The 21,260-nt window shown below is 40.1% G+C and overlaps 1 protein-coding gene across 1 annotated transcript in view; it reads left to right on the top strand.

The window, feature by feature from the left end:
* mpp7a (MAGUK p55 scaffold protein 7a) overlaps nucleotides 1-21,260 on the top strand; it is a 386,727-nt gene that overhangs the window by 104,189 nt on the left and 261,278 nt on the right. Inside the window, exon 4 of the mRNA XM_020930757.2 lies at nucleotides 10,732-10,850. Coding sequence (XP_020786416.1) covers nucleotides 10,732-10,850 — 119 coding nt within the window. The remainder of the gene's footprint in view (nucleotides 1-10,731; nucleotides 10,851-21,260) is intronic.

Raw genomic sequence — 21,260 nt, 5'->3', positions numbered from 1 at the left:
AGCCGCTTAAGTGTAGAAGTGTTAAAACTAGTAAAAAGAGAACAGCACTCTTGAAATTGAAGGGTGAACAATCATTTCAAGATTAGCATTTGATGAAAGTGGTCTGAGTGTAGTGATGTTCTGTAGCTGATAAAAACAGTTTTTAACCACTTGGCTGCAGTGACCCTACAGCAGTTTTTGTGACTGCTAAAACTAGTAGCTCTCTGGGATTTTTGTTTTGTAAAAGTAGCTCACAGGAGGAAAAAGGTTGCAGACCCCTGATTTAAACCTATCACAAGAGAGACGAGCAGGTTACAGCACAACGCTACATTACAGTTCAGATCTGTGAAGAGTCGCCCCTATTCACAGAAGGAATTATTGTATTTTTGAGCAATAGAAACACCTGTGATGAATAAATGCTAGATGGATATGTAATGTCATACCATGGAACATTCGAGGCAAAGCAATAACATCTCCATGGAGACACATAGTTCACCTTTAATTTGTTCTTGTGCACTTTCCACTTACAAAATGATTCCAAGGCATTTTCAAACATATTAAAGGTCCTATATATTCTTATATATTACACAAAATTGAGTCATGTTTTAATATTGTCAAAAACTCATCTCCAAATCTCAAAATGTTCAGTTACACCTTGTGATGTCATGCGATGGTAGTTTTCAAGTTAACCTACCATTTACCTTTTGTGTAGTAGAGATTCCTAGAAATTCCAGAGCTGAAATTATCCACATTATTCTAGTTAAAAGTGTGTGGAGTTTTAAAACACAGTGGAGCACTTCCTGTATTACCACATGACATCACAGGGTGGAACAGAGTGTTTTCTGTTTGAGAAATGAACTCAGCTTAAATACATGAGGTTGTTAAATGTGTGAATAAAACAAAACACATCTCCAGGTATAGTATATATATGGGCCCAGGAGCTGGAATTGAACCACCACGTGCTCATTTGTAGTCGGTGTATTGTGTAAGTCCACATCCTTTTGAACAGAGGGTGGTTTGGTGCGTGAATCCGCCTCCATCTTGGCTCTAACAGAAAGCAGAGCTGGCTGTTTTGTTCTCCGGCCAGCCCTCCACACTGTATTACCTCTCTTCACGCACCACCACTGCCATCCTAAGTAGAACGCTGCATTTGAAGTCATGTTTTCAGGTCACAGCGTCTGCTCGCTTAATATATTTTGTAATACTCTATAATTCCACGTCTGGTCTGGACTGGCTCTCCGTGCTGCTCCTCCTGCTACTGTAATGAAGAGTGATGTGGTCGCAGGGGGCAGTGCATCCATGACGTGTGCTGTCTGAGAACATCTTCAAACTTGTGCTTTTCTTTGGCACGCTCACGACTTAAATCTTTCAGCCCACTCAGTGTTTGTCTGAGGTTTCTTCCCTCAGAGATTAACCTGTGTGCAGGACTAATGCAGGAACCATCAGCGCTGGAGTTGTTATTCCTTCATGGTCGCTTCATAAAGCCATCACTACCTACTTTTTTATGTGCTTCTTGTTATCTTTGTACTCAAATGTTGTACAGTGTGGTTTTGCCAAACCACAACGTTGCCTTTTTACTATAAATTTCAATCTGTTCACTTGCAAAGTATTTTGCGGTTGTTTGTTTAACCAGAGAAGGTGAGTGTAACATGCTAAAATGTTCTCTTTTTTACCATGTTCATGCACTTTTTAAATTTTATATTCTAATATACAGTATTTGATCTGATCATACATGCCATTCTGCCATGGGTGGTCATCTGGACACTGTTTTTTTTTTTTTTTTTTTCTGAAGACATTTCGGCTCCCATACAGAAGGCTTTTTAAATTCAATAGTACTATCTTGTAACACTGGGAATTTAGGGGGCTTTCAGATCTACACCACTTGATACACTTTAAGAGGACTAGAATTCGGAACACCTGTGAGTTTGGTTTGTTTGTGCTCTGTGAAAATGGACCAGTTTGATTTGGTGCTGACTAAAGATCCGTATGGTACTGTTTCAGGTGTACTCCAGTGCGGTTCACTTGTGATGTGGACGCTAACTGGCCTCGATTTGGCCCAACACGCATTAAACAAGCTTCTGTAGTGCACTGAGCATGGACAAAATAAACCACAGAATGATGATCAAACTGTGAGAAATAGGCTGTGACAAGACACATAGACGCACCAAATGGAAACTGAGACAGTGTTTGAATTTTAGGCCCCAGTCAAACCAGTTAACTGGTCTAACAGGTGTGAAACTGCCCTAACCTTACCTACGCTGACTAAGTCCAGTCCCAAAGGGAGGAGGGCTACAGTGACTGCCTGTAACTGTCGTGCCTTTGAGCTAACATTATTATGGGTTGTTATGCCCCTATTGTGTAATGGCACTTTTACCTACCACATGGTAGTTACCATCAAATTGAACATGGCTTCTGCCAAAACATCCTGATCACAAAAACAGAGTCCAGATGACCGCAGATGAAACAGTGTCTACATTGAGCCACTCCTGGATGAATTGAGGATTACACGGTCTCATTTTTTTTGGCAATGGTTAATTTAAAACCATAACCATAGAGCTTTGGTTGGACAAACAAGGAAGATCAGTGTGCTAATGTTTGGCACGTTTACTGGAAGACCATTTCTCTCTAGCAACCTCTGTTCTGCCAAGGTTTTTGTTCGACAATCCCACAGAAAATGCTGTGCTTTGATGAATCATGATAGTTAAATAATAATAGAATAAATATCCAAGATTACGTTTATTCAGTGAAAAAACAAAACAAATCATTTTTATCAACAGTAATTGAGTCATTGTGCTGACAGGAACGCATTTTTACTAGTAATGTTTGACAACTGAAGCCAGTCCTGAACTTTGCTCTCAGTGTCACCAGCCCATAACTTTTTCAGCACCTGGGAGAGGGCACAGCTCAGAGGAACAGACTCGCTCATTTCCCATGTTTGGACATGTTCATTTGGAGCAGTATGTATCTTCCTTTAGCTTTAGAACTAAGACTGAACTCGTCCCTCACTTCACCACTGTACTGTCAGACAATAACTCAAAGCTTTTGTGTTAAGTTTAAACCAGTCCAACTTTTCCCACAGAGGCCATTTTTTCCCCAGAGTAATGTGTACGTAAACAAAGTTGGAGTCATGGCTAGGATCACAGCCCAGTTGTGTTGTAAGGCCTTTCCTTCTAATTTTCTTGTCTTACAAAACCCTCTAGGGCTGTTGACCGAAGTGAGCAGCAATTTGACTTGTATCATGTTTAATGTAATTCATTGTCTGGAACTGTTGTCATTTACATAAGAACTCGCCGCTAAAAACACTGTGATTTTGTTTAACCGCCACAGGGGTGTGGGCGTGAGAGGGGAAAGTCTCTGTGAAAAGTTAAGAGCTCACTTCCTCCTGACTGGAAGCTGTGAGGGACTGATTTGGCCGCTCCGGTTCGGGCCGCTCCACAACAGAACCTCCGTGGTCCGATGGAAGATGGTGCCAGCTCCACTCCAACCGGCCCGCAGCACGAGAGAGGCCAGGAAACACTGTCCAAAACAAATCACATCCACCCTTTAGCGGTGCAGAGCTGGACACGCCCCCACGTCTCCACTTGTGTCCGTCCACGCAGCCGTCTGACCACTGCTGCGGCACTGGACTGGCTCATTTGCTCTGTCCGTCTCTCTAGCCGTTTCATTTCTTTTATTGGTAGATTGAATTTCAGTGGACTGGACCTTGTTTGGATTTTGGCCAAGTTACAGCACTTACAGTAGATTTATTTAAACAGATTTCATGTTTTAGGTCAGAGCGTTCAGTTTGACGCATTAACCTAAAAAAGCCAATGTCCTTGTGATGAAATGGACATTTTAAACATAAGTGTTCATTTGTGTTGTCACGATGCTAAAATTTCAAAGTCTATTTTGATACTAAAGAGTAGACTTGTACCAATTCCAATGACATGATGATGGTAAAACACTCTTTATTTAGACAATAGAATATGAGTTTAAACATTAAAGGTCATATATTACACATATTGGATTCTTGTGAATTTTAAGTCATGTTATAATGTTGTTACCTCCTCAGAAACAGACCTGGAGTTGTGTTTTGTTTCATTCACACATGTTTGGCTATGATCAAACTGCAGGGCTTAATACTCACTTCAGATTTTTTTGCGACGTCGTTCACATTTCTAATTAAATGCAACTTGTTTGTGATCTCCAGTGTGAACTTTAAATGGCTCAAAAGTATCCTGCATGTGCACTGGAGGACACGACTCACAAGTGCTCAGTGTTTACGTCGCCTAAACATGGACGCCAACATTGAGCACCTGGAGATTTTAAAGATGCTGTCGTACCCGAGGCAGAACATGTACAGCTTATTTGTTTTAAGGAGGAGATTGAGAAGGAGAAGGACGAGGTTTTTGGCCATGGAGTTTTGTGGCAGCAACGTCTGTAGAAGGGAACATGTGGGTGCGGAGTGAAGAGTGGTGCAATTGCAATTTTATACACAATTTCATACGCAATTTTCATATGACGAGAAGAACGTTTGCGTACAAATGTGTACATTTGTGACGTGTAGGTGGATCTGGCCGTTCAGACTGAAGTCACATGTCAAAAGATCAGATATGTACAGGTTTCAGGAGCACAAGTGGCCTGGGTCACATTTGAAAAAATTGGATCTGTGTCATTAAAAGATCAGATACAGATCGCATGGGGATGAAAAAATCAGATTTGGATCAGTTGAGGCTGCAGTCTGAACGTAGCCGAGGAGTAATCCTTTATAATTAGTTTGTCTACAACGTCAAACTCTAAATGCTCTGTTCCACCTTGTGATTTCATGCAGTGGTAGTTTCAAGTTAACAGCTACCTGTTGCCATAAGCTGAAATCATCAAAATAATTGTGTATGGAGTTTAAAAACCCAGTGCAGCATTTTCGTTATTACCACATGACATCACAAGATTGAGTGTTTTCCGTTTGGGAAAAGCACTCAGCCCAAATATGGTAAATGGCAAATGGTCAGATTTTTATACAACGTTTTTCCTCATTCAAGACACTCAAAACACTTTATATCAAGGAACTACTCACCCATTCACACACCGATGTACGCAGACACTGGGGTCGAAGTGGGTTAAATGTCTTGCCCAAGGCCACAATGACAGGATTCATCGGTGGGAACTGGAATCACACTGCCAACCTGTGGGTCATGATTGTTTATGTCGAAACTACTGCATGCAGGATTTGTGTATTAATCATGTGAATGAAACTAAACTCAACTCCAGGTCTGTTTCAGCAGAGAATATGGGCTTAGAACACAGAACAGAAAAGAGCATAGCATTGGTTCATTTTAATGATAATACTAAACTCAAAATACACTAAGAGGCATTAAAAATGCAATAGTCTAATTTTTAGATATTATTTGTCAATTTAATAATGAATTCAGTGTTACAAATTTGAATGATATTGAACATGAAAGGACAAAACCAACAGTAGAAAAGGTAATTGAAAAAACAAAAGAAAAATTCAGCCACAGATAACAAATGTCAATATCTTGTGTGTCCGCCGTTTGCATCCAATAACGCTCGCACTCGTCGTGGCGTAGAAGTGATAAGCGCGTTGATTTCGGCCACCGGAATGGTGTCCCACTCTTCCAAAAGAGCAGTACGAAGATCCACGACAGTTGCTGGAAGTGGAATACGACAGCGCACACGGTGATCCAGATTGTCCCAGAGGTGTCCTATCGGATTCATACACGGAGAATAAGGCGGTCAGTCCATAACCTGCACGTTGTTTTCGGCCAGACACTCCTGACAGATGCGTGTGATATGCGGACGTTAAAGTTGGCACCAATGGCCTCCTCTCTCTCGTTTGCTGCTAAACGTGGCACGATGACCGTGTGTGACATCTTTCATTTTTCCTCCGGGTTTTTAAAGCCTTCACCAGCTGAGCTCAAATCATCGAAAGAACTCATTGAAAGTTTTCAAATGATGTCCTTATTACTCACACATTGAAAAGTAGGGATTGGAACAGTCCAGCATGTTATTTTGTTCTTTGGGCTGAAACGTGTGGCTCCATTGTTTCATAACCCATGACTGATCGTAAACAAAACAGTTTTCGTGTACAAAGTTTTTTAATTTAAAATAATTTGGCATTTAACTTTGTTGCGTTTTTAATGCCTCTTAGTGTAGTATCTAGTTTTGATAGTTTCAATGTCCATTAGTGTCTGATTTTTGATACTTTTTACAACTCTAGTGTTGACTATAATTCAGTCATTATCACAACAACACTGTTTACTATTTTTACTAGTTTCTCAATAAAATGAGATGAAAATAAGGCAAATCTAAAGTTTATGGTTTAGATACTTGAACATATATTTTAGCAGAAATTTTTTATACTTTTTAAAATCTGGTTTTACAACTTGTTTTCTTACCACTGATTGAGCAGACCATCTATCTTCATGACTGAATACACTTTGGCTTAGAGTCTTACCCCTGGGTTTGGTTCTCCATCGGCTCACTCCATCTCCACCTACTGTATTGTCTCTGCTCGGTGTAATGACATTTCCATCCCCCTCCCTCCTGACTCTCATCTGCCCCCACCTCATCCCCTGTCTCTTTAAATCACCTTTTATTCAGATGATGTGAGATGTTCTGGTGGGGGTTCCAGGTTGTAAATGGTTAGGAGGCCAGCCGCCCTCAGGTGGGCTTGTCCAGGATAATGAGGACCCCAGGACTGTTGCATCAGACGAGCGCATACCGAGCAAGTTCTCCTACGCCTGGACAGGAACAAAGAGCCCATTGCCAGAAAATACTTTATGCTCTCTTGTTCTAAGGATTTTAACATGGAGTGTCCGTGTCAAACTTTTAAATCCTGTCGTCAGTCAAGGTAGTGTTCTAATCTCTCTGGACAGTTTTTTTTTTGTTATTGGATAGAAATACAAAAAGTTTCTGAAAATGATCTCCTTTTCACTTTTATAGACAATATACCAGAAAAGAAGTCATGATTTTCTGCAGCCTAGATTATTATTTTGCTTTGTGTACACTGAGTAGGTTTGTTTTTACGGTCTACAACCAACTACATCTTCTGAAGCTTCACTCAGACTTCAAACTGAGCATCTGCGACTCCTGTGTTGGAGTGATATTCTTGCAAACTTGCTACCACTCGCATGAAGAGTGAAACTTTGCTGTGCTGTTGTGGTATGAAAGCTGTGTTTGCGAGATCACAGTAACTAACCATGTCTAAAAGGAAAAGGATTTCAGTGGGCTCCAGTGTCCATTCTGACCTCCTCTTGTTACTTTTGATACTCTACAATTCAGGCAGCCACCATATTGCAGTTGCGTCAAGAGCACTTCGGGACTCGTATGCATTCCGCAAGACAGGCTACGTTCAGACTGCAGGGCTTAATGCTCAATTCGGATTTTTTTGTGAAATCAGATTTTTTTTTTTTGCGAGGTCTTTCACATTTCCAATTAATTACGACTTGTATGTGATCTCCACTGTGAACTTTAATCTTCCCAATATGCGCATTGGAGGACGTCACACACAGCGTGTGACGAGTGTGCTCAGTGTTTATGGAAGTTGTCTAAACGCTGGGCTTGTCTCCCAAAATATGGTCCAGTTCTTTGTAAAATGGACAGGTTACACGTCCATGGCCGTTTTGTTTGTTTGAGTCTTTAGTCTCCTTGTATTTGGCTCAGGCTCTTTATTTTTCATTGACATTAGAGCCAGGACGTCTGTAGCAGCGCTTGGCCATTTCTTTGCCTTAAAAAAAACACCTAGTTCTGAAAAGACCCCTTCAATTTGGCCTGAATACAGTGATCCCCCCAAATATTAATGAATTCGTTAACCTCGTTTTCCTAAATTGACGAGATTCCGAGCCTGATGTGTAGGTGGGATGAATGTGACCTTCAGACTGAAGTCTCATGTCAAAAGATCAGATATGTATTGGTTTTAGGAGCACATGTCATTAAAAGGTCAGACACAGGTCACATAGGGGCAAAAAAATCAGATTTGGGCACTTCAGGCTGCAGTCTGAACTTAGAAAGTCTTTTAAAACCATTGCACCCTGCCACCCTGACCTCTGAGGAGTGTGGGTACGGGCGAGGCGTGGGTCTACGGGAAGAATTCGCAAGAAGTCTATTTTTGCTGGACCCTGCTGTGGTCTGGAACGGATTTCAGGTCATTACACGTGAATTATTGTGTGAACTCACGTGAAACCGCATCGCTTTGGTCAAATAGGCACTGCAGTTGTCGTAGTTGGTGTAAAAGTCTGCGAGCACTTACCACACCGCACTTGCAGTCAGTGGAAATCCAGCGACATTGTCATTGGTTAAATCCTCACTCAAGAGAGCCGCGTCAAACGGAGAAGCACAGATGGACGATTTCAACATCTTCATAGGGATCGGATCGCAATTTTGTTTTCACTGTGACGTCCAAATGGGAAGTCCAGCAGGGAAGCTGGCAGAGGGTCGTCCATTTGTCTTGACTTGCTCTACAGCAGCCACAGTCCATGTCATGAGTTCAGTCATCATCTCCGCTGCCAAACGTGCTCCGGTGCCAACTCACGCTTCCTCTGCCCGGTCTGCCAAGCCAACACTTCAGTCCTTATAGCTCTCGTCCAGCGTCAACGTCAACCATTGTTTTCAGTCACTCGTGTTGAGTCTGCTCCTCTTGCCTTCGTATACTTTTCTCCTCCCTTGTCTTGGAGTAGAAGATCTCTCAAAAAGCTGGAGTTTATTTTGGCCGTGACGTCTGGAGAAGTCTGCTGAAAATGTGTTTAGATTTTCTCACATAGTCAAAATGCCCTCAGTGACTTTTGAGCAAATATTTGTTTTAAGGTCACTTTAATTCGAGTGGACCATGGACCTCTGTGCACGCTGAAGGCCAGAGAAGTAACAAACACGGTCACGCAAAATCGAAAAAGTCTTACTATTTGTGTTAACTTTTACAAAATCATTAGCAAAGCTGTTTTGTTGTAGTTGCATAGTATAAAATCTGATGGAACTACATAGACCATGATGCTTTGCTGCTCATTGTAACCAACATTATACACGTTTTTATTCAAACCATTTGTCTTTTTGGGGCATTGTGAAATCGGTAGCTATCTAAAGGTTATTTTCTGACCATACTGTGAGATATTATTACATCCCTATAGTAAACAACTGGCTTCTCCTGCACTCCCACAATGCATTGCCACTATTTGGAAAGGGCCCCATTCGACAACTGCTTTTGTGATTGACTCTGCCTCTGTTTAATCTTGAAACCATCAGCTCTCAGCCCCGCTTCTCTTTAAATTGAGTTTGAAATCACTGTTCCCTTTCGCGAGCCTCTTTAGAAAACCTGCTGGATTTCCGAACAGTTTGACTTTGATTCTTGGATATGTTACAGCCCCAGGACTAGTTCAGCAAAGCCACAGCTACTGGAAGTCAGCCCAAACAAGAAAACTCCTATGTAACAAATATATTTCTACCAAGCGCTCGTACTCTATGGAAGTGGTCATGGTTTGATTTAAGACATATTCGCGTTCACTCCGTTTGCTGTGAGTTTGTGATTGTCTTTATAAATGTCCTCTTCTCATAACAGTCTCTTTTTATTTGTGGTATTTGGAAAGTCTAAATGTGTGTTTAAGGGTTTTTCAAGTTTTAAATGAGGAGTTAAAGATGTTTTGTTTCTCATTGTGAAATCTAATGTTAAAACTGCAGGAATTCAGGATTTAAATCTTAAGCTCGGTAGTTTGTAATACTTAAAATGCAAGAAAAGGACTTTTACATGTGTCGAGATTTCTTTTTTTCAATACTTACTGTTATTTCAGACCAAATGATTTGCCAAAACGGGAATTTTTTTTACTTATCCCAAACTTAAATTCAAGCTTAAATATCTTGTAATTACTATTAATATTTTAGGTCATATGTGCAATGAAGTCTAACCTAACCCAAACTACTAATGACCAGTGTTGGGGAGTAACAGATTACATGTATTGGCATTATGTAATCAGAGTACAAATTATGAGTAACTGTATGCAGTTACAGTTACAGTTAATGTTTCAGTGAGTGGTAATGGGATTACAGTTACTTTGTTGAATTAAATGGATTACATGGTGGTATTTTCCTGTTTTCCTGTTTTCACATTTTGGGCTATATCCCACTTTTTTTTTTCTTTTCTTTTTTTTTTTTGGTAATTCCACTCATTGCCGGAAACTAAACCAAGTCTTAACTAGATCTAAACCAGGTCTAAACCAGGTTAAAACCAGGTCTAAACTAGATCTAAACCAGGTCTAAACCAGGTTAAAACCAGGTCTAAACCCGGACTAAACCAGAACTAAACCAGGACCAAAACAGGACAAAAACAGGACTAAACCAGGATTAAACCAGGACTAAACCAGGACTAAACCATGCTGCTCGGACCGTGTCTCCTCCTCTTCTATCAATAATATTTTTAATACGGTTCAGTAAAGTCTGGGTTTTTTATTTTCTTTTATCAGACAAAACATCTTATGTGAAGATTTCCTCGTCTTTGCTTCTGTACAGCAAATCAAGTAATCCAAAGTATTCAGATTACATTACTCACTTTAAGTAATTTAATGGATTACGTTACAAACTACATTTTGGTGTATGTAATCTGTAATCTGTGGGGGAATACGTTTCAAAAGTCACCTTCCCAACATTGCTAATGACTACAAAAGTCATTTCACCAGAGGATACATATTATTAGTTAGTTAGTATGTCTGAATTTGTCTGTCTCGCACTAACCCTGTCCTGTGCTCTTGTGTCTGTGTGTTCTGTGTGCAGGCCTGTATGAACTGTTGGCAGCTCTGCCCTCACAGCTGCAGCCTCATGTGAGCCGGCCGGAGGACAGCAGCTTCCTCCAGAACATGTTCAGAGAGAGGAGTCTGCACTCACTCATCAAGGTATCCCGGGCCGCCATACTCCAGCACGACAACAGGCTGTGTGCACAACAGCACCCACACAGATCAGGCAGTGGACAGGAAGCTGACACAGTCACTGACAACATGAGGTTAACACTTCACTGGAGGACACTTATGAGAGTCTCTAATAATACCATCAATTTCGTGACAAATTTACACAAACTAGAACCAAGCACTCAAGCACTCATGCACTATTTCAGGTCACACACACTCTGGCTCTCTTTCTCAACCTCCCTCATTTCTGTGTAATATCACTTGTACATCGGGGAGTTTATTGTCATTCCACTGGCCTCTCCTCTCCGTTCAGATTCTGTAACAGCCTCAGTGCCAGGCTGCTGTGAGCTCCATCAGATACTGTAGTGTGGAGCTCCATCAGCTCCTGGTGTGTGGAGGATGAGCAGTGATGAGCGCAGCATGTGTCTGTCTGGACTGTGGCTTTCTCCTCACTCTGCACCTGCTTGATTTTCCTTCTAATACAAAATACTGACCTTTAAAGTTATGCACGAGAACATAATATTTTATTATTATATTATTGCATTGTCAGATGTAGTTGAAGATATTTGGAATTGCTTTTTTTAGTTAAAGCAATTTTCCAAAGGTTCTTAATGTAGGTAGGGTCGTAACAAAAGATTATTTTGGTATTTGAATAATAATAGTGCATTATTCTTATATAGCACTTTTCCAGATTGTCTAAGGCCATTAAGACTTTTGTGCATTATTCATTCCACTCTGTTGTCACCACAGCTGCCCTGGGGCAGAGTGAATGAAGCGAGGCTGCCAATCTGCGCCATTCGCCCCTTCGACCAACACTCACACACCACATTCGAGACTAGGCAATGTAGGTGAAGTGTCTTGCCTAAGAACACAACAGCAGTTTTTGTTACTGGCGCCCCACTGTGGCACCTGCTCTTCTCAGCGCTCTCCCATCCAAGTAGCAGGTCCAGTCCTGCTGAGCTTCTGAGATCTGACAGGATCAGGCTCTGACAAAGTGTTGACTAGTCTTTGATTATTCTTTCATGTAGTCAGCTTCACATACTGTTTATGTTTTATCCTGTAGCCAGTAGACAGTATGAATGGAGTTGACTTGTGTGGGCCTGTACAAGTGGCAACAACACTCTTCTGTGGCTAACACCTTTACATGGAGGTCGTCTGAAAACCATGTTAGTTTTTACAGAACTGAATCTTGATGCAATAGAAAACATGCCTCTGAGGTGTGCCTGTTTTTGTAATGGTTGAGGTTAAGATGTAACAAGTCTCCAGCAGGAGCTGCTGTCTGGCCCAGGGGAAACCAGGGGCTCTCGTGTTTGGACTGTTCTGAATGACTAAAGAGTGAGGATGTTGAACAAGGATAATGATGGGCAGGGCCTCCCAAAGAAAACAGTGTAGTGTGGCCCAGATAAACTGCTGCTAATGAAGCCGGGATACAGTTTCTCTGATATTTCTGCACACGCTCACCTTCCACTAAACACCTCTCATTATGGGGTTAATCCTGCCCAGGAATTCACTGTCAGCAAATGGTTTTAACGCAGACTTGTTCAGGAAAATAATATGTTAAAATATAAGCTTATTTTATGTGTATGACCTCGAGATGAACCTTTTATAGGTCCTGTATTCTGCAAAATGGACTCTTATGAGCTTTAAGCTGTGTTATAATGTTTTCTCCTCAAAAACAGACCTGGAGTTGTGTTTTTTTTCATTCATACATGTTTGAGTAACACTTTATTATTAGTCTGTCTACATCTCCAAAGCTCAAAATGTTTTGATCCATCTTGTGATGTCATGAATTGGTAGTTTTCAAGTTAAAGCTGCACTATATAACCTTTTTGGTGGAGGATCTGCCTACATTTTTGTCTCCATAACCATGTAATTGCTTTGCTTGGTTCACAGTATAGTATTAAACTTAACTAAACTTAACTCTCTCCATGGTAACAAGCAGGAGATGCCACCAGACCAAGATAACGGGCAGATCTGTGTAGGACAGGGGTCTCCAACCAGTAGCTCCGGAGCTACAAGTATGTATTGTTCTGAGTAACTCAAATTTGATTAATTAAATGCCTATTATTATTGTAAATCCATCATTTTGATGTCTGACTTTGTGCACTCATAAATAAATAATGGTTTATGTCAGGGGTCTGTTACCTTTTTCTTCTGGTGAGTTACCTTTACAAAACAAAAATGCCAGAGAGCTGCTAATGTTAGCGGTTGTAAGAAAGTAGAGAAAGTAGAAGAGCAGAAAATTGGTTATTGGAAAGAAAGTTGGTGTTGGGGCGGAGGCTCAAGCCGGGGGGCAATTGTTGTCAAGGTGGCTGCTCTAACTATAAAGTGCTGCGGAAAACACTGCCTTTATCCATTTATTAGTGCACAAGTTAGGAATCAAAATTATACATTTACAGTGTTAAATAATCTGATTTTAGTTCTTAACCACAATACATATAATTCTAAAAATCCCATGGCGAGCTACTTAGAAGGGGTGGAGAGCAACAGGTAGCTCCTGAGCTACAGGTTGGAGATCCCTGGTTTATGTTTTATCTAACTCTACCCCATCTAAGTCTTGCCATGGCTCTTATGTACACTTTATTCCCTCCGACCTCTAAAATGAGTAGTTCTGAGCAGTTTTCATTGTGTAAAGGTAGCTCACCCGAGGAAAAAAGTTAGAAACCCCTGGTGTAGAGGATGGAGTGTGGAGGATGGCCCGCTGACTGTTGGTGTATATTTCTTTGAGCAATAATGAATGGATGAATGAATGGAAGATGGATACATTTAATGCCATACTGTCAGACATTTCAAACAAAGTAATTATGCCATCTCCATGGAGACAAGCAGGTGGCGGACTCTCTACCCAAAAAGTCACACAATGCACCTTTAACTGATTACCTTTTATCTTTTGTTTAGTAGATATTTGCAATTTGGGGGCTAAAAGTATCCAAATGATTCTAGTGAAGTGAAATGTAGTGGAGCATTTCCTGTATTACCACTTAATGACATCACAAGAAGGAACAGAGTGTTTTCCATTTGAGAGAAGAACTCAGCCTAAATCTGCAGGGTTTGTGTGTTAAACGTGATTGAAAAAACCCCAACTCCAGGTCTGATTGTGATGAGGAAACAGAGATCAGAAAACATCTTAATATGGACTTTTGATGAATTTACTGTATGAAGCACTGTTCTATAAAGACCACAAGGCAATGCTATCAAATCCATCAAGGACCGAAAATGAGAAGGTGAGTTTTGTCTTCAAACATCTTCGGGGAAACATTAGCGCAGATGCAACATGAATCTGACTTAGCTCTTGAGCCAAAGAAGTCCTGAATAGTTTTCTTTGTAAAGGCCATGTCAGTATAATTCAGTACGTCTTACTACTTAGAATGTACTTGAGCTCTTGGTGAACCCCATCTCTGCTCCATCAGCCGGGCTAAAGAGAGCCCATTAAACCCGCTGCTCTGTCACGGAGCTGCTTTTAGCGTCGCATGTTGTTAGCGAAGAGACAGGGGTGAAAGTATCTGGGTCAGACAAAGTGACGATGGGGTTTCTTCTGTTACTGGTACTGCCACAAAGCCAGACAAACAAACACATGGAGGTCAGGTTATCAAAAGTATAAAAAAACTGGAAACTAATATCAGAGGTGGGGACTTGCATGCTGTGACTTGGACTCGAGTCAGACTTGAGTCACTGTTTTTATGACTTGAGACTTGACTTGATAAAATGGACTAAAACTTGGGGCTCGACTTGGACATGAAGGTTTATGACTTGGGACTTGACTTGGACTTGAGCCCTGTGACTTGAGAAGACTTGATACTTTTCCTAAAAATATATGTTTTTAGAAAATACAGTGATTAATTTTACAGGAACAAACTGGACCATGTTCCTCCCACTTCTGTTTGTTACTTTGGATGTAACTGAAGTACTGTGATGTGGTATCCTCAAATGTACTACAGTAATATAAAGTACAGTAAAACAGAGGAAACAACATAGAACATGATCCTTCCATTTCCTTCCAGACAAATGACGAAATAACTGTTATTAAGCGCTTTTAAATCTGGATTCCTTCTGTTCTGACCGTAATGACTCACACTAAGATCTTGACAAGATGTTTAAAAAGGAAAAAATTACATTTTTACAACTCTTATATAAATACTCATATATAAATATGACTTTTCTTGAGTACAGTCTTGTTTAAAATTCATATAAATTGCAAAACTCTAAGATATATTTGGTACTTTTTTGGTTTAAAGACTTGAAATGACTTGAAGCTCAAAGCAGACGACTTGGACTTGACTTGACTCGGACTTATGAGCAGTGATTCGAGAATCGACTTGGACTTGCCTGTATTTGACTTGGGACTTGACTCGGACTTGAGGTCAAAAACTGGAGACTTACTTGAGACTTGCAAAACAACAATTTGGTCCCACCTCTGAAAAACATATCGATACTAAAACAAGTATAGATACTGGAGACTAATTTGAACAAGTATCAATACTGAAAACGTCACATTTACAGGGCAGAAATTACAGCCATTAAACACCCTCCCGAAACTTGACTCCACCCTTAAGCAAAATCAGAAAAATCCAGACTGGGCAGTGTCAGGCGGATTGGGGGCAGCGATGATTGACAGCCGACTGACCGCCGCAACAATCCAACACAGCGCAGACCAGTGTGCTCCAAACTTTGAAACAGAGCAGACATTTGTGCTTCGATCACACCGTTTCCCTTTTCTCCAGACGCGGCGGGACATCGCAGTGACTGGAGTGCTCTGTCCGAGTGGAGCTGAGGGGGGCTCCTCACGTCCCGCCCATAGACGCCAGTGCCTGCGCTCGTCACGTAATAACCGGCATCTGACTCACTGGCCGTTTGTCCAACCTGAAAATTCAAATGTCCTGGCTGTAGTTGATCCTAAAGTGGCAGACACAACCCAAAGCCCAAAAGTCAAATGTTCAACAAATCTGCACTAAAATGCCAAAATAAGGCCAGGGATAGAGATACACTTCTATTTTAGACCCATTTATACACAGAAAAGTTATTTGGATGTTCAGTGGCCCTATAGACCGTGTAAAGAAGTGGACTAAGCGAGTGTGACGTCACCCAAAGCGTTCAGTACCACTCAAATGAAGCTCACGATGCTCACAGTTACAGGAGCGAATCTGGAGCCAGACTCTTATGTTATGAATAGGATTTTTTTGATGGACAAAATTGTGAAAAAAAATTCAGGATCATGTGTCGCGGGTTAATACGAACATTTTAAGACCAAAATGACGAGGCTCACTAATGTAAATCAGTTGGAGCCAGAGTCAGAAGGAGCCAGAAGAGCCTCCTAGTGCACTTCCTATTTGGCATGTGGTGGCGAGTGTGTTTGCTGTGTCCACTCATATATACATGGTCTGAGTGGCCCTTTAAACTTTTCTGAATATCTTTAGAATGATCTAGAGTTGTATCAGAACAAGTATAAGAGCACGTAGACTAGTATACACACATGGACCACTATGGAACCTACCTGGACCACTGAGGATTATACACATATAAGATCACATCGGAATAGAAAAGAAAGTACTATGATTTAATGTTGAAAATTCGTCTATTCCTTAGTATCGAAACTGAGTTTGACATGTTAGTATCGTGACAACCCTACAGCCTGTACATACAACTAGGGCTGCACCATATATCGCAAAAGTATCAATCATTTTCAATAATTAAATTCTCGATATTGAGAAATGTTAAGCGTACTGTGATGGGACATTCGGTTTTCTCATACACGGCAGCAAAAAACTGGAACACATTTCCAGCTGAACTTAAAACTTGCACCAACTCCCACACTTTCTCTCAACGGCGTCTGAACAGCAGGTGTGTCAACATCAGACTTCTTCAAACGCTTAAACATCCTGACTGACTGACTGTTCTGTAGATGATTGTGTAGATGTAACTGTGTTGTGTTTCACTAATGACATTTGTCTTGATGGTCATGTTGTTGTTGAATTGTATTTTAGAGGATAATTATTCTGATGAATTTGGTAAATGTACATTTTAGAGGATTTTGATGACCATGAATCTGAGTATTTTTAGAAGATAATGATGAATGTGAACTCTTGTATTTATGGAAATTAGAATAAATTCATTTTGATTGTTTTTGTTTTAATGATGAATTGGATAGTTATTATTTTAAGGAGACACTGTTAATGATTTGTTGTGTAAATAGTTTCCTTAATGCGCAAATACTGTAAATTCTTTAATGTATTTAGTGCCTGCCTGAGGACTGCAGATAGAAAGGAGCTTGTAGCAAAATCTGTAACAGAGCATTTTCTGTCTGAGTTTCATGTTTTCTGTGCACTGTCCTTGTTTTAAATAAATAAATAAAAATAAATTGGCATAATAATCAATATCATAACATACTCAGTATATTGGAATAACACCAACAAGGCTCTCGTGTTAAATAAAGTCCAGTATTAGCCTTGATTTAGACATAGGTATATCTGTTAAGAAAACAATTTTTAGTTTTATTATAACATCAGTCAAACATTATATTAAAATAATGCAATAATATTAATATCATGTCTTAATGGTTGTATGTTATTATAATGTTACCTTGTCAAAAACAGACCTGGAGTTGTGTTTTGCTTCATTCACACATTTGAGTAACTCTGTGTCGTTACGCTGTCCACATCTCTAAATCTCGTAATGCTCCATTCCACCTTATGATGTCATTTATTGGTAATTTTAAGGTTAACTGCTATTTTCAGCCTCAACTGAACTGATTTAGTGACAATCTACTTGAAGTTAAAGCTAAGCCAAAGTTGGTTCCATTAAAATATACAGTATATTTTAGTTTTACCTTTTGTTGAGGTAAGATTGCCACAGAAAGTGTCAAATATCTTCTGTTGTAGCGAGGGGTGTAGGTTCAACGAGGCTAAAACAATAGACGTAGCTTCAGAGATTGGCATTTCCAGGTCGGCAAATTGTTCAGACGATTCTAGTGACGGCGCATGAAGGAGCACTTCCTGACATCACAGGGTGGAACGGAGTGGTTTCAGTTTGAAAGGAGGCCTAAATATGCAAGGTTTTTGTGTCAAACATGTGGAAATGAAATGAAACCGAAAACGCACACCGAAGTTCTTGGAGAGGTGCAAATGCAAGCAGCAGCAACTTGAAAGTGAAAAAATGCCTAGCACGTTCAGATGGCCAACGTCCAAAACTTTTTTTAGATAACGTTTCTGCAAAAACCCTTCGTCACATCATTTCTTTCTTGCGTTGGTCTACAGTACGGGTGAAGTTGCGTAATTTGAACAGCCATATCGTATATCGGCACATTTTACAGTATCTCTCTCTCTTCCTGGGCCTGTACGCTCAGCTCAAACATGGCTAGACTCAGTGGCACACCATCAATAACCGTCTTAATCGTGGTCTTTCTCCAGCGCCCCGCCGGCCCATCTCCACCTTTTTGTTCTGAGACGGGGCAGAGACAGAAGCTGCACATCATGTTAATCTGACAGGCTCGGAAAGCACGAGCTCATATGGAAACGCTCACACTTCACCTGCCGCTCTGTGACGGGGGAGACGGGGAAGCTATCAGATATCACACAGCACAGTCCGAGGCTTTGTTTTGTCCTCACACTTAACAGGATTTTATGTTAGTGCGATTCATATGTTAACGAGGGAAGGTTATGCGAAGTTTTGGAGCTTTTTTGGAGCTTTTTTGGAGCTTTCTACCATGTTGTTCTACCTTGTAACATTGTTCCCTCATCAAAAACATGTCTGAAGAGGGTTTTACGTGTCATCCATGCATGTTTGAGTAATCTAGTGATCTCTCTTTTCACTTTTCAGACCCTCCTTATGGTTAGCAGTAAGATTTAGAGTGTGAATCGGGACAAATTTTTCTGTCTGATCCCGGCCCGCGTCCGACAGAGCAGTGATCGAATCCGACCTGAGCCTGATAAATACTAAGATATTCAAAGGTCTAATAACACATGTAAGATATTGTTTGTGTGACCTCTAATGGACAGAGAGACGCAAAATACAAACTTGGGATATAGCGAAAATAATGAGAAAACTTTGTTCCTCACCTCTCGTAAAGTGGTACATTTAAAGTGCAGCATCTTCATCCACATTATCCATAGACATTGTCCTCCACAAATAATGACCTCAGTTCACAAACAGCTCAGTTTGAGACGTTCTTTAAAAGTAAAAAGTTGAGAGTAGTTCCTCACGTGTGTCTGTTTACATCCACATGGTGCACAGACTGAGGTGAAGCTGCAGATTTGCAATAGTGACTCTACTTCCTGTGTAGTTTATTGCCAATCTTTTATGCTTTAAAAATCCTGTATCTGAAGTTTTGCACCACATTTCACAAAGAATAATAACACAGTTCTGACTTGTATCTAAACTAGAAGTGCAGAGCTCTGAGCTTTTGAACACTTAAGAGTCTCAGAGCGACTGGTTTTACTGTAGGCAGGAAACGGGTGATTTGTCTGACCTGAGCCCAAACATAAGTTAAGTACACTATCGGTCAAAAGTTTTAGAACTCCCTGATTTTTTTCAGTTATTTATTGCAATTCAAGTCGTGCAAGTCCAATGAAGAGCTTAAAATGGTACAAAGGTAAGAACTGAACAGACAGATGTTTAAAAAAAAAACAGATAAAGGAACAAAACTTAAATCCAAGCTCTGCTAAAACTAAAACTAGACTTAAGCTGGTTTGGGATGAACTGGACAGAAGAGTGAAGCAACCTACAAGTGCCACACATTTATGGTGAACTTCTGCAACAGGCTTGGGAAGAACTTCCTGAAAAATATTTGATTTCTGTTGTAAAAAGAAAGAGCCATGAGTGTGTTCAGCTGTTCTATCTGCCAAAGGTGGAAACTTTCATGAATCAAAAGTTTAGAAAACATTTTGTTCAACAGTAAACAGTAAAAACTGGAAAAAGGTGGTGTTCTAAAACTTTTGACCTGTAGTGTATTTGTCCAAACCCATCAGAATTTGGTCAGGTTTGCTCTAGTAAGATTCTGTCCAGTGCTTCGTCCACAAGCCTAAATCACACATGCTCCCACACAACGATTCTCCATAAACATACAAAAACATCATATAAAACAATACACTACAACTTAACAAACCTGATGCTTTGTGCAGTAGTTTCATTAGTGGGATGCATGCTGATAGTATTGTGATAGTGCTCTGAAGGGGCAGTGACAGAGAGCAAAGGGAGAGGAGACAGAGCACAAAAAACAAAAGTGAAATGTATAAAACATACATTGTATAAAAGGTAAAATGGTGATCTAAATATGTTATGTGTTAGCAGTAGGGGTGTAACAATAACCAAAATAGTGTGATATCATCAGTGTTGGGAAGGTTACTTTTAAAATGTATTCCCCTACAGATTACAGATTACATACCCCAAAATGTAGTTTGTAACAGAATCCATTAAATTACTTGAGTAATGTAATCTGAATACTTTGGATTACTTGATTTGCTGTAGAGAAGCAAAGACTCGGACATCCTCACATAAGATGTTTTGTCTGCTAAAAGTCAATAAAAAAGCCTAGACTTTACTTAAACAAATTAAAAATATAATTGATAGAAGAGGAGGAGAGACACAGAGGCACAGCATGATTTAGTCCTGTTAAATCCTGTTTTAGTCCTGTTTTAGTCCTGGTTTAGTCCTGTTAAATCCTGGTTTAGTCCTGGTTTAGTTTCCGGCAATGAGTGGAATTACCAAGAAAAAAAAGTTATATAGCCCAAAATGTGAAAACAGGAAAATACCACCATATAATCATTTATTCCAACAAAGTAACTGTAATCCAATTACCACTCACTGAAACAGTAACTGTAACCAAATACAGTTACTCATAATTTGTACTCTGATTACGTAACTCTGGTACATGTAATCTGTTACTCCCCAACACTGAATATCATATTGTCAAAAGTCTCTCAATAATATCGTAGACCATCACAATATATCGAATTACAAGTCTCTTTACTTAGATTCATAATTGTGGTGTAACAATAGCTAAAAAAACAGAGGGAACTACATCTACCATGATCCTTTGCTCCGTTTTGGCGTGAACTACATGAAGAAATAGTCTTGTTAAGGTGTTTTAAGTGGGAAAAAGTAGCATATACACAATTTTGTTAGCCTCCACAAAATATTGCAGTAAATACCGTATCGTGAGATGTATATCGTGAAAATATTGTATCATGAGATTTGGATATCGTTACATCCCTACTCAGCCGTTAATACCTCTTAGAAAACTAAGAACCCTCTTTTAAGTTGTTTGACACTTCCATAAGATTTAATCATTATAATTTTTTGTAGGTGTACTGTTTAGTTTGTTAATTTGATTCTCCAAGCCACATTTTGTTTTCATCCAGTCCCAACAAGTGCACATTTTTTCGAATATTACCCCGACTCTTAATA

The sequence above is a fragment of the Boleophthalmus pectinirostris genome, unplaced genomic scaffold (assembly GCF_026225935.1).
Source record: "Boleophthalmus pectinirostris isolate CB_2022bp ecotype Guang Dong unplaced genomic scaffold, ASM2622593v1 HiC_scaffold_15, whole genome shotgun sequence".
In the NCBI taxonomy this organism is placed as follows: Eukaryota; Metazoa; Chordata; class Actinopteri; order Gobiiformes; family Gobiidae; genus Boleophthalmus; species Boleophthalmus pectinirostris.
This window is presented reverse-complemented; position numbering and strand designations above follow the sequence as displayed.